Here is a 14,775-nt window from a genome sequence, read left to right as displayed (position 1 = left end):
AGCCTCAGTTTCCTTATCTGTTGATTGAGATAATAATTTCCAATACCTCCCAGAGATGTTGGAAAAATTTTAAAAGAAGCTGTATATTAAGTACATAGTAAAGTTTCTGATATTCAGCAAGTGGCAGCTATTATAATTACTGGTCTTTTAAAAATAGGGTTGTTTTCTTGTTATTGAGTTATTTATATATTTTGGATATTAACCCTTTATTCTATGAAAAGAATATTTTCTCCCAATCTGTGGGTTGTCTCTTCACTCTGTTAGATTGTTTTCTTTGTTGTGCACACGTTTTTAGTTTGATACAATCCCATTTGTCAATTTTTGCTTTTGTATGTGCTTGTGGGGTCATATCCAAGAAACCATTGCCCAGACCAACATTGTGGAGCTTTTCCCATAAGGTTTCTTCTAGTAGTTTGATGGTTTCAGGTCTTAACATTTAAGTCTTTAATCCATTTTAAGTTGATTCCTGTATAAGGTGTCAGATAAGGGTCCATTTCCATTCTTCTGCATGTGGATATCTAGTTTTTTCAACACTTTATTGGAGAGACTGTCCTTTCCCCATTATGTGTTCTTGGAACCTTTGTCAAAAATCAGTTAATTGACTGCAGACCTATGAGTTTATTTCTGAGCTCTCTATTTAGTTGGTTGATGGGTCTGTTTTAATTCCAGCTGTTTTAGTTACTATAGCTTTGTAATATTATTTCAAAATTAGGACAAATGACCCTGTTTAAAAAACGTGCAAAATGCCTGAACAGACATTTCTCAAAAGAAGACATACAAATAACCAACAGATACATGAAAAAATGCTCAACATCACTAATCATCAGGAAAACGCTAATTAAAACCTCAATATGAGATATCACCTCACACGTTAGAATGTCTGTTGTCAAAAACACGAAACATAAGTGTTGGCTGCGGTGTGTAGAAAAATGGAACCCTTGTACACTGTTGGTGAGAATGTTAGTACGGCCATTTTAGAAAACAGTATGGAGGTTCCTCAAAAAACTAAAAAGAGAATTACCATGTGATCCAACAATCCCATTTCTGGGTATATATCCAAAGGAACTGAAATTCGTATGTCAAAGAATGTCTCCACTTTCATATTCACTGCAGTATTATTCACAATAGCCAAGATACAGAAACAACCTCAGTGCCCATCAACAGATGAATGGGTAAAAATAATGTGGTATACATACATAATAGAATATTCATTTCAGCCTTACTCAATTCAGCTTTAAAAAATAAAGAAATTCTGTCATTTGCAACATGGATGAGTCTAGATGACATTATGCTAAATTAGTCAAGCACAGAAAGACAAATACCACGTGATCTCAGTTATATGTAGAATGTAAGAAAGTCAAACTCATAGAAGTAGAGAGCCCAGTGCTGATTGCCAGAGGCTGGTGGGTAAACAGGGAAAAGAGTCAAAAGGTTCAATGCTACAGTAAGGGGTAGTAAGTTCCTGTGATCTACTGCACAGCATGGTAACTATAGTTCATAATAATGTATTGTATATTTCAAAATAGCTAAAAGATTTTAAATGGTATCACTGCAAAAAATAAATACATATGTGAGGTAATAGACATGTTAATTAGCCTGATTTGATCATTCTACAATGTATACATGTATCAAAATACCACACTGTACCCCATAAATATATATAATTATTACTTGTCAATTAAAAAAATAAAAATGACCGGACATGGTGGCTCACACCTGTAATCCCAGCACTTTGGGAGGCCGAGGCAGGCAGATCACTTTAGGTCAGGAGTTTGAGACCTGACTGGCCAATGTGGGAAAACCCTGTCTCTACTAAAAATATAAAAATTAGCCGGGGATGGTGGCAGGCACCTGTAATCCCAGTTACTCGGGAGGCTGAGGCAGGAGAATCCCTCAAACCCAGTAGGTGGAGGCTACAGTGAGCTGAGATCATGCCACTGCACTCCAGCCTGGGCAAGAGAGCAAGACTCCACCTCAGAAGAAAAAAAGAATTAAAAAATAAAAATGATAAATATTACTTAGCCTTTACCAAGGACTACATAAGGTTCTCACTGATGGTTCTCAATCATGGCCACATATCAAAATCCCTTATAGAGGGTTTTTAACATCCACATGCCTAAGCCTCCCTCCGTATTTGTTGAATCTTCCAGGATGGAGACCAGACGAGATAACACAGGTGAAATAACACAACAGAATTGGATTGCCAAATCAGGTTCAACAGGAAATATAGATCTTACCCAGGACCTAGTTAACTAATGGCTGAAATGATACAGACAACAGCAAAATATGAGTCATTCTCCCCTTGGAGAGCTCTGAAACTGTCAGGCACAGGTGCCCATAAATGTCCTTTTTTTGCATAAAGATGCATGTTGGTCCAGACTGAACATGAAAGGTAGAAGCAATAGACAAAGTGCCTTGCTTGAACACAAAGATCCATTTTTGTGATGGAACATTTGCTTGTTATACAACATCAATTACATAGCTTATATGACATTTTCCAGCAGGCTGTACCCCACAAATTCATAAACTCTAGTTTATTTACAGGAAACAACCTAGCCAGATCCGGTCCATCCTGCTAAAAGCATACCATAGTTTAGGGATCTCCAGCTAGTAAATACACTACCATTATTGTGTTTGCCAGAAGGTTGGTCATTAGCATGTTAAGAAAGGTTGTGGTACAAAGCTTTTCTTCTTAATAGTTGATACAAATTATAAGGACTGGAACCACTAAACTATAACCTTTCTCCTTTTCTAGTTTCCGATTAGCATTTGAGAACTCATTTGAATACAATTCCTTTTAAACAAATATATACAGGAGTTGATACTCAGGATGTCCCAAAATTATTGGGGTAATTCCAAGCACTACATAGCATAAACCATATTTAAATAGCTTAAAACTTCCCCAAGACTGTGGGCACCCTGCTTATTTCATTTTTTGAATGAGAAAATTGAAGCAATATTTGTTTTGTTCATTGGAGGAGGAGATGACTTTTGTTTTTGAACAAATAAAACCACGAATGCAGTCTTCCAGTAGCCGTTAACTCAGAAGTGGTAGAGCCATGCTTCATATGGTAGGCACTCAGTTGTCTCATGTGGTATGCTGTCATATGCTTATCCAAATGCAAATGATGTATATAATCCATGTTTCTGCAGATACTCCATTGATAGAAGCAGTGACTCTGGAAGATTTTTCTATGTTGACATTACAACAGGTGCCCTAATGACAGCAAGACCCCTAGACCGGGAAGAATTTTCTTGGCATAATATCACTGTCCTTGCTATGGAAATGAGTAAGTAGCACAATAAACTGGTCTCCATGCAGTGACAAAATGTAGGTGTTATAAAAAGTGGAAGTTTCTAGAACTTGTAACAAAATTATATCTTTTAAGGGAAGAAATGTAAATCATGCTTTATGCAAGTAAGTAAATGCATTCAGTTCAAATACTTTTTTGAGGCTCTCTTGTATACTTAGTCCTGTGCTACAGATAAAAGCAAAGAAAACATGGAAAAGCAGTGAAAGACAGCATTCTTATCCCAAGTAGCCATGAGTAAAAGGGAAGACTCCTGAGAAATCTAACAGGCTTTCAATCTTTAATATGATTGTGAATGTACAAAGAGTATAAAATATTACTGTATGAAAGGAAGCATTTATAACATATCACTCTTATTATGCAAACATATATCTATCCATGCCCACAAGAATTTGAGACATCTCACAATAAAAAGCAAATTGATTAACATAATAAACTTATAAATGGCATGGAAGATTAATAACAACTAGATTAATATATATTACATAAATAATAAAAATTAAGATTATATACCACTACATTCCTTTTTTTTCATACTGGTGATAGTAAAGCTTAGAGAAATGACAGTCCCTAACCTACTGGCTATATAATAAACAGCCATTCAGGAGGGCAGTTTGGCAATATGTATTGAGATTCTCCAAAATATTCACACTCTTTCAGGAATTCTACTGCTGGTCATCATATTAAGGAAATAATGACAGATATCAACAAAGATTTATATGTGAAAATTTCCACTGCCATGTTATTTTAAAATAGGGAGAAAATGGAAATTACTTACATGTCTAATAATAGGAGATTCAATAAATTTTGGTACAACCTATAGTAAAATGACAATATAATACAGACATCAAGAGCCACGCTTTCAAAACATATTCAATGACAAAGGATAACCTTACCCTAAAATATTAATGTTCTGAATTCAATTTTTCTATTTTGCTTAACTATAACTTGTGTATCAGGGGAAGGTGTATAACTCCAATTTTGGACACCCACGCTGTATAATGTCATATATCTAATAGATATCTCTGGTGGTAGGATTGTGGATCATATTCATGGATTCATCTATGCTTTTCTGGAATTTTCATTATTCCTTAGACAAACACCACTGTTATAATGAAGAAATAAATCTTAATTTTGCTAGCACATTCTGGTAACCAAGCAATAGAAGTATTTAGGGGGGAAACAGTAGAGCATAGACATGTTTGGGAAAGAGAGGAAGAAAAATATGATTCAGAAGAACAATGCATTTTGGGATTTAGTAAAGTTATTAACCAAGAATAATTTCTGTGTCTTGCAATTTCTGTTTTGGGGTGGTGACCAAAACAGAAAAAGACAGGAGGAGCACTACCAGATCTATGAAATTGTCTCTGCATGGCAGTGCCAAGCAAAAGACACAGATCACAAAGACACAGTTTCCCATGAGAGACTATGACCCCAGCCAAAGATATGGATTTGGTGTGTGTTTGATCCTATAATATCCTGTTAGTCCCTAAGCAGAAATAAATGTGCAGTGTTATCTTTATTCCAGCGAATAACTGGAAATAAACCTTTGGAAATGTAATTCAAAGAACTGATGATTCCACAGGAATAAAGCCAAGCAGTGCCACACAGTATGCATCCGATTGGCAATGGACTCTTTTGAAGTCCAGAATATAGAACTGACCTGCCTTTAATTCCAGAACTTGAAGTCTGAGCCAAATGGGAGATTGAAAACCTCTTTTTAAGATTCGTTTTGTGACACTTGCTCCCTTTTTCTCACCCTTCCCTTCATACTGCTGATAGCAAACGGTCACCAACACACACCTTGTTCTGCGCAAACTTCTCATATCCGGCCACACTCTTAGTAGGCGACACACGGATCCTATGCTCTCGCTACCATTTCCATGTACTTTATCCACTTCTTTCAAACCCAGACTCACCAGGTAAATACCTACTTCTAGCAAAGACAATTATTGTTTTTTCTTTTTCTTTTGGCATTACTAATCTCTCAGATTTGGTATTCCTTGTGTTCCCTTTAGACAATCCCTCCCAGGTTGGAAGTGTTCCTGTCACAATCAAAGTCTTAGATGTGAATGACAATGCTCCAGAGTTCCCCAGATTCTACGAAGCTTTTGTCTGTGAGAACGCCAAGGCAGGACAGGTAAGGCAGCCTGTAGGTGGTGCACTCTGCTTAACCCCTAACATATAGAAACAATTGTTACAGATAACCAAATTCACCATCAAAGCGATTTTGACTCCAGAAACGAACAGTTCACAAAACAGAGTCCCCAATTTCCGTATATCAGTTTTCAACCATTTATTGGTAAGACTATTTGAGGCTAGGTGTGGTGGCTCATGCCTGTAATCCCAGCATTTCTGGAGGCCAACGCAGGAAGATAGCTTGAGCCAAGGAGTTTGAGACCAGCCTGGGCAACATCGTGAGACCCTGTCTCTAAAAAAATTAAAAAAAACAAAAAGACAACGATTTGGAACCTACGTTACCTTTTATGGCCTAAACAGCACTTTGAGGGTGGCTTGACCTACAGGACAGCTGTATAAGGTATGTGTCCACCTGGAAACGGAATTATGTAGCACCAATGGCAGTAACACCTGCTCTGGGGCCTGGAAGTGAGGGACCAAGAAGACCAGGAAAAGGAGGAAGAAGCTGCTCTTTTCCCAAGTGTGGTACCAATTCCTCAAATATTCTGCAGTAGGACAAGTTTATTTTCTATATCTTTCTACCTCCCTTTCTTAACTTCTGGCAAGAAGTACCTTATTTAGGGACTGCCTGGCCTATCTCAGAATGCTGCCACCTAGAATGACCTACCCTCTCTCCTCCCTCAATTAAAACATCCATTTTCTTAGCGCTGCTCATGTCAGGTAAGTTTTGAGAGGAAAGTAATCCAAAAGGACAAAGATCTACTTATTTGAAATCTAGTTCCATAATCTTCAGATATATTCATATATTTTTTAAAGTATGCCCTTAAGCCTAACTGAATATTTAGTTGATCACATTCTAAGTGGTATAACTGAGAAACATCTGGAACTCCGTTTGGAGTGCCCATGTAGCAATGCATGTGTCAGGCTGTTGCCCGTCCTATAATTTGTCCATCTCCTCTATTCTGTTCCTGCTTTTGTAAAATGCTTTCCTCCCCTGCCTATGACCCAGCAACCCAACAGATCCCCTAACAGCCCTCATTTGCTCCCCTTCTCCACCTCAGAATATCCTGTGGTCCTGTGGATGCTGGTGCTAGATCAAATGGGCTGAAATGGTTTTAACATGAAAGCCGGGGAAGTGCATATTGGTAAGGCAGGGGCTCATGCATTGGTAATTCAGGCCTCTGACTGTAATCTAACTTTGCCTTCATGTATTAGTCCATTTTCATGCTGCTGATAAAGACATACCCAAGCCTGGGTAATTCATGTTCCATGTGGCTGGGGAAGCCTCACAATCACGGTGGAAGGCAAAAGGCATGTCTTACATGGCAGCAGGCAAGACAAAGAGCCACGTGAAAAGGCAAACCCCTTATAGAACTATCAGACCTTGTGAGACTTACTCACTACCACAAACACAGTATGGGGGAAACTGCCCCCATGATTCAATTATCTCCCATCAGGTCCCTCCCACAACATGTGGGAATTATGGGAGCTACAATTCAAGATGAGATTTGGGTGGGGACACAGACAAACCATATCACTTCACTTCTCACACTCCCTCGTAGTAGTACCTCCAGCATCTTTTTGCACAGAGAGACTAGGTCTGCATAACCAAAACTTATGTTAGCTCCCTGAGCTCACCAAAGAGGGACTCAACACATCTTTACCATTTACTCAGCCAAAGCAAAAAGTGATTTACATCCCTCAGGGGAAGAAAGATGTTCCATCATGATTCTGATCTAGATTTATCTATCAATCCTTGAAATTTGGTGTAATGGTCGATAGCTCTCCTAAAAAAAAATTCTTCTCAACAAGTCTAGGATAATTCTCTTTTCACATCTAGTGAATTTCTAGTCTAGTAAGACCTGAAATATTATACAGCTAATAAAAGTTACGATGCAGAATTTACAGCACAAAAAATGATCCGTGTTATTATAAGAAGGAAGGTATACAAACTACACATACATGCTTGCAGTCATGTAAAATTATGACTGCAAGTAAACAATGAGAGGGAAGATGCAAAAATAGTATAGTTACTGTGCCAAGGTAGTTGAGTTTAAGTGAGGAGGTTTGGGTCTTTATTTTAATAATTTTTGTTTTATGTCATAAAATTTATATATGTAATATAAACTTTTATGTTATAAAATTATATGAATATTTTGTTATGACAAAATAAGCTAATTTTAATCTATAATACAAAGAGGGTGATAAGCAGCAGAGTAAATTAAACCTCCTTCCCCCCAAAATAAAGCACCCTCTTTTAAAGGGCTTCAGAGTAGGTGAGGTTGCATTCTGACAAGTGAAGAACATTTTAACTACCTCTCCTGTTTCTGTAGTCAAACAAACATAGTCCCCATTTCTAAATGCATCTTTTAATAGTCTGTTATATACTGATCTGAAGTACAGATCCGCCACTTCAAGTTCAGTCTGTCCCACTGTCACCTTTAGGCCAAGATACTGAAAATCTTACCCTTTGATTTGGGCTCTGGGAAATGTTTTGAAGATTGTTCAAAAGCATGCGGCTCAGAGATATATCTGGTTTATAAAGAATCAGTCCTCCTTGTGTTTACTTGTTGGACACTGTCGTCGGCTTCATGTCTGACAAGTCCACATACATGCTTTCCTCTTGGTAAGCATCCTTGAAGGAAGCCCATAAAGAAATCAGATAACATACTTGGTGATGGCCAAGGGCGGAATGAAACCAGCTGAGCAGAATACTGCATGACAAGCGGGGCTGAGGAAGAAATCTGACCTGCCGGGAGAACAGAGAGCAGGAGAGCAGGACATGCACTCCCAATCCAGACTCAGCGATTTGTGTCTTCACTCACTCGTGCTTTGAAGCCCTGTAAGCAACCAGCTCTGTGCCTCGGGCCCCAATCTCAACAATATATTCACAATACGCAGGCCAGATATTCTGAAATGACTTTCCCAACGATGTTTATCAAGTTATGTAGAATCACCTATGTGTAACATGCCTCAAGAAATATGTTACCTCTATATGTGTTTGGCGCTACAAGCAAGCTGAAAAGTGCCGGCTCTGTCTCCAGGCAGGGACAGGACAAGAGGGTAATCCTAGAGTATGAGCAGCACTGATACGAGGATTGGCTGTGGGCAAGCTGATCTCCATTACTCTCCTGACCCTTACCTTCCTGGCAACTCCATTCCCCCTACTTTCAGGTTCAACAGTTGGGGTCTCCAGGAGGCACACCCTGAGATGGAGTTCCAGGATAAGGTGTTTATTAAGGAGGGCCCTTAGGGCCAGCAGCTGTGTGAGGGAAGCAAAGGAAGCAGGACTGGGCAAAAGAAGTCCAGCTGCCATGCGGACTCACTAACTGCCTCAGCTGACTTCTCAGAGAGTTCCAGAACTAGAGTTTCCCCAAGTTGAGATGGGATAGCCAGACCTGTATACTACCACATTAATTAGTCACTGGATGTCTGTCGCCCTGGAAGGATGTGCTGACCATGGGCATCTTAGTCAGTTTGTACTGCTATAAAGGATTACCTGAGGCTGGGTAATTTATAAAGAAAAAAGGTTCATTTGGCTCATGGTTCTGCAGGCTGTACAAGAAGCATGGTGCCAGCATGTGCATCTAAGGAGGGCCTCAAGCTGCTTCCACACTTGGAGGAAGGGGGAAGGAAGCTGACATGTGCAGATCACATGGTGAGAGGAAGCAAGGCAGGAGGGGAAGGTGCCAGGCTCTTTTTAACAACCAGCTATCACAGGAACAAATAGAGTAAGAACTCAACTCATTACGAGGAAGACGGCACCAAGACGATGACTCCAGCACCTCCCACCAGGCCCCACCTCCAACAATGGGGATCAGATTTCAACATGAGATTCAGTGGGGTCAAATATCCAAACCATAGGAGTGGGTAGGTGGCTGTCTGCAACCGGCAATCCCCAAAGGGACTGGTAGGTGATAACTAAGGGAAAAGTCCTTCATTGAAGGAGGATCTGAGCAACACTGTCCAAAAGGCCCCCTGATGGGAGTTCCCCCAACTACCACCCCCAGTCATTTAATCTTCAGCATATTGTGAGGGTAGCTTTACCTCCTCTAATTTACAGATGAAGAAACACAAACTAAGCAAGCCCACCTGGGCCCTCAAACTGACCTTTGACGTCCTGGTTTCCTATGGTGGTAGAAGCATTGCTGGCTTTTAAACAGCAGGAGTGGCAAGTCTACAGGGCTGGGCCCAAGATGGGTAGGAGTAGTCTGTGCTGTTGCGTGGTAGGAGAGGAAACACATATGAAGGAGGCTGCCGTTCAATGCCTCTTCTGTATCCCCCTCAGCCTGCCAGCTCCCATTTCAGTAGTCTGTTTCACACAGATTTCTTTAACAGCTTTTAGATCATGGTCTCCATAGACTTCATGCAACTTACTCCTTTGAAAAACATTATGGAAAAGGCAAAACTTGGCCAGTGAATCCAACAGGAAGCCACCTGACCTCCTGCTCTCCCCACCCCCAAGTTCTGCTTCTGACTCCTGTCTATTCTGCATTTCCACTCTGGGGATCCTGTGCTATCTTTGCTAGCTCTCCCTCCTGCCAACAAAATGTGACTCCCTGTGACCCATTCCCTCAGGTCTGTTTTCTGTTAACCTGACATGGCCAATGCCAACGTGTCACTCACTTCTCTTCAGGTCATGGTCATTCTTAAACAGGGGGTTCTCAAAGACAGCAATTTAGCCCTGAAATATTGGGTCAGTGATGAGGTTAAGTAGACGAGGTGAGAAGAAAATATGGGGTCAAGCAGGACTTTGCGGCACCCGAGCCCTTTGACTCAAAGTCTCTTACCTTTTAGACTGCCTAGAAACGGCTGCCCATGGTGGAAGAATATATGTTATATTGATGTCTAACATCTGAAGTATTTAGGTAACATTTATCCTATGCCTACTAACATACTCAAGCCCAACCCTAAAGCAAAATCAAATCCTGAGGTGTGTGATGGCATAGAGACTGTGCAGGGAAGTTTCACATGGAATGGGAGAGTTCCCTTACCCCCGTTGCAGGACAGGAGTGTGCCCCGCTGCTCAAACCCCTAGGGGGAGCATGTAGACGGGCAGGTGCAGAAGCCATGGGGAGCGCTTTGGGCTCTAGCCCCACAGCAGCGTCTAGGACTCCTGAAGCCCAAGTGGGCGTGTGTTACAGTGTGCTCTCTCTCAGCTATGCCTTCTGCAGATGGCCTGTATTAGCTCAACAGACCCTGTGCCCTATCACAAGGACAGAGGGCCAGTGTGACAGCCTGAGTTCTTGCCCAGTGAACTGGAAGAATCAGATCACACATGGGCTGGAAGGTTGAGTGCAACATTTATTGAGTGGTGAAGGTGACTCTTAGTGAGATGGATGGGAAGCCGGAAGCGGGGGATGGAGTGAGAAGGTGTTCTTCCCCTGGACTCAGGCTGCCCAGTGGCCAGACTCTTCTCCGACTGTCCTGGGCTGAACTCCCCTTGTCATCCACATCATTCCACCATCGCTAGTCTGCCAGCGTCTGCTGGTGTGCTCCTCTTCTCCTCTCAACACCCAGCTGCTTGTATCTGTGGCTGCTAAGGTCTCGGGTTTTTAAGGGTACAGAATGGGAGGAGTGGCAGGCCAGAGCGGTCTTGGAAAATGCAACATTTGGGCCCAAAAACAGGAGTTCCTATTCTCACTTAGGTCCATGGAGCCCTTGCCAGGGACCCTGCCCCTCTCTACCCAGCATTTCCCTGCCCCCTCCCATATCAATGATATCCTTCCATTAGGTAAAACAACCCACCATCGCATTTCCAGGTTTGGGATTTAACTGGGCCCTGGTGCTTTTTCCTTTGGCTCCAGCTCACCTGATTTCATGTCCCTCCCTCAGCTGATCCAGACAGTGAGTGCAGTGGACCAAGATGACCCACGCAATGGTCAGCATTTCTACTACAGCTTGGCTCCTGAGGCTGCTAACAACCCCAACTTTACCATAAGGGACAACCAAGGTAATCAGGTGGATGGCTGGCTATCTATGCTTTTCTACAGCATAGACCAGCTACTTTGGGTTATGGTCTTATGCAAATAGTGTCAAAGCCTACCTGCTCTTTATCAGCAATCCTCAAGCAATTCTCCCATCTCAGCCTCCCAAAGTGCTAGGATTACAGGCATGAGCCACTACACCCAGCTTCACAGAGTCTTTTAAAGTTTTGTTTCAGAACAACAAACTCGGAGAACCCTTTGCCAACTCTAAAACTCCTTCAGTCAGTAAGTCGACAGATGTTTACTGAGTACCTGTCCTGTGCCAGAAACACTGCAAAGCACAGAGGCGAAATTCTTCATTTCCACTGGTAGCAGCCCTGTTCATATGTTCTGTAACAATGGGAAAAATCTGAGAAAGACAGAAAGTGACCTAGATTTAAAAAAAAGAAAGAAAAGAAAAAAAAAAAAAACCCTGGGGGAACATCTCTAGGCAGAGATCAAAGCAGGAAACAGTAAAAAGCTCTCCAAACAAAAAGGAGACAAAGGATAAGTAATAGAGATAAGAAAGGGCAAATACAGGACCATAAACACAGTTTTGGCACTGAAACAGCTTTATCATTTTAGGATGATTTAGAGACACACTTTCAGGTAGGGTTCCCTATCCAGAAACTGCTCCCCGCTATAGCTTTGATGGAACAGAATTCTAGGCCCCTCTTTTCCAACGAGCATTCACAACAGCTAAGGCGCTCACAGACCCAGCACACTCTTCTTTGGGAACAGATGGGAAAAGGAAGGATTTCTGTTCTCTAGCCAGATGATTTGCTTCAAAAGAAAAGAAAAGGTCAGGGCAATGGAAAAAATAAGTTAAACTGTCAAATGAACCTCATCTGTTGCTAACTCTACTGCCAGCTAGCCATCTGACCCTGGGAAGGTTATCACTTCTCCAGACTGCAACAGCCTCATTTTCATTCCAATTCTAAACTATTTATTGCCACTTTGTAAAAATCTAAGCAAAGGGTAACAAAAACTCATGATCAGGTTAGGCACACCTGGTTTTAGTTTCAAATATCAATTATTTGAGATTAAAAGTATTACTTCAACCCCATATGACAGTTTTCTGCTGTAAAACTTGAGAATCTCAAACCTAATTTCTTCTAAATGGGAAAGCATTCTTCTAAGTCATCCCTTCAACCTCCTACACGTCATCATAAAACTACTATAATAATTCTGGAAGGAATGGCAATATGAATTATAAAGACAGAAATACTTCGATTAAATATCCTGAAGTTTTTATTGGGTCAAAATTTTGAACTATTCATTTATCTGCTTCATAGGGAAAGTATTCCAGCAAAAAGTGGTTTCAGCCTAGGACTGGCTTTAAAAAGGCAACCCTGGGGGGAAAGAATAACACATTGTAACACATTATATTTTTTCTTCAACTGTTCAGCTAAGCTGTCATTCTAATGAGTGAAACAAAATGCAGCAAAATGCTGCAAATTTCTTAAAGATGACTTTGGGCACCAATTTATGGAACCAATTCCTTAAAAAGATGGGCCACCGGCACTGGATGACTATAATAAGATGTGACTCATCTCTTGGAAGGTTTCCCAAAACAGAAGTCAGCACATCTTCAACAGAAAGCATGAACTCTTAATCTCCAAATGACAATTTATACCACAAGTATCCTTTACTGAGGCTCATTTTAAAACTGACCAAGTCTAGGCACGGTGGCTCATGCCTGTTACTCCAACACTTTGGGAGGCTAAGGCAGGAGAACTGCTTGATACCAAGAGTTCAAGACCAGCCTGGGCAACACAGCAAGACCCTATCTCTGCAAAACATTTTTTAAAAATTAGCCAGGGATGGTGGCACACACCTGTAGTCCCAGCTAGTTGGGAGCCTGAGGCAGGAGGATCACTTGAGGCCAGGAGTTTGAGACCAGCCTGGGCAATACATTAAGACCTCACCTCTACAAATTTTTTTTAATTAGCCAGACATGGTGGCATGCACCTGTAGTCCCAGCTACTTGGGAGGCTAAGGTGGGAGGATCACTTGAGCCCAGGAGTTCAAGGCTGCAGTGAGCTATGATCAGACCACTGTACACCAGCTTGGGTGACAGAGTAAGATACTGTCTCTAAAAAAACCCAACACAGCAAAAACTGACTAATATAGGGCAGATCTACTGTCAACTACCTCTGTTCCCGTGCCTGAAACATAAAGTCCTTTTATGAACACAACAGGGCACTATCTCCAGTAAAGCCTTTTTTCACTTTTCAGCTCCAAAACATTATGAAAAGAATTACGTATATATAGTACTTTACAGTTTCAAAAGTATTTTCCCATAACTTATTTGATATTTACAATAATTCTGTGAAACTTTAAGGAAGTTATTAATCCTTCTGATTCTTATTATCCCATCTGATAGATGAGGAAAGTAAGCAAATGGCCCAAGACCAGAAAATCAATAAGCATTAAAATTGGGGCCAGAAATCGGGTCCTGTTTTACCATGCCCACCCACCACACCCCACCCCCACACACAGTGTTCTCTGTCACCTTAGGAAAGAATGCTGTTTCCAAATAAGTTACTAAAGGCCTAATTATCACATTCAACAAAAATTTTCCAAGTGGCTACTATATGCCAGGCCCCTTCTAGCACTGGATTCAGCAATGTGATGCTCTGATATTTTTCTTTAATCTTAAATAACTCTTAGATCAAGAAACATATATGTCATAGATATAATACTTATATGAATTTCAGCTCTAGTCAGACTTTCTAAAAGTCTTACGACCTCACCTGGACTAAACCAAAAAAATAAAAGTTCTGATTAGAGAAAAACTGCTTTCTGAAAAAACAAACAATTAAAACTACAAAGTGGAATTGACACTACTTAGCTATTAAGTCTGGAAAACAGAAAGGTTCATGGGTTGTGTGGTAGGTGGAAATATGAATATAATCCTCAGGTTGGCATCCCTTCTCCATTGAGAAGAAAATAAGAAGTAGCCTGTATCAAAGCAGGAAGAGATTATGCTTATCTGAATTTTTTTTGACAGTTAACATTACTAAATAAGCAGTTATATAGCATAATCGAAGGTGTGCATGTTTTGGTGATAAAGAGACGAGAGTTCAAATCCCAGCTCTGCTACTAACTAGGTTAGTGGCTTCAAACAAATCATAAAATCACTCTAGGCCTTACTTCTATTTCTGAAAAGGAGTGAGATTATTACTATCTCCAAATTGTGAAGATTCAGTGAGATACTGCACACAAAGTGCAGGTACGTGGCACATGAGCCTTTAGTAACAATAGCCGTTAGCATCAAAAGCAGGTGGAAAAGGGAAAGTTAATTAAGGGGTAATGTGTCACTCAGAATAGCCCAAGTTATGCTACAGGAACAACTA

At 40.8% G+C, this 14,775-nt stretch overlaps 1 protein-coding gene and 1 long non-coding RNA gene across 12 annotated transcripts in view; one reads left to right on the top strand and one right to left on the bottom strand.

Moving 5' to 3' along the window:
- LOC139360002 (uncharacterized) overlaps nt 1-14,775 on the bottom strand; it is a 247,168-nt gene that overhangs the window by 200,177 nt on the left and 32,216 nt on the right. The window lies entirely within an intron of this gene.
- The window catches only part of LOC105477026 (cadherin 20), a 224,049-nt gene that overhangs the window by 201,866 nt on the left and 7,408 nt on the right, over nt 1-14,775 (top strand). For all 10 annotated transcript variants that reach the window (XM_071085247.1, XM_011733353.3, XM_011733348.3 and 7 more), the window contains 3 exons: nt 3,154-3,290; nt 5,330-5,451; nt 11,286-11,403. In XM_071085247.1, coding sequence (XP_070941348.1) covers nt 3,154-3,290; nt 5,330-5,451; nt 11,286-11,403 — 377 coding nt within the window. The remainder of the gene's footprint in view (nt 1-3,153; nt 3,291-5,329; nt 5,452-11,285; nt 11,404-14,775) is intronic.

Source organism: Macaca nemestrina, chromosome 19 (genome assembly GCF_043159975.1).
Source record: "Macaca nemestrina isolate mMacNem1 chromosome 19, mMacNem.hap1, whole genome shotgun sequence".
Lineage (NCBI taxonomy): Eukaryota > Metazoa > Chordata > Mammalia > Primates > Cercopithecidae > Macaca > Macaca nemestrina.
The sequence above is the reverse complement of the archived record's forward strand: the minus strand, read 5'-3'. Positions and strand labels throughout refer to the sequence as shown.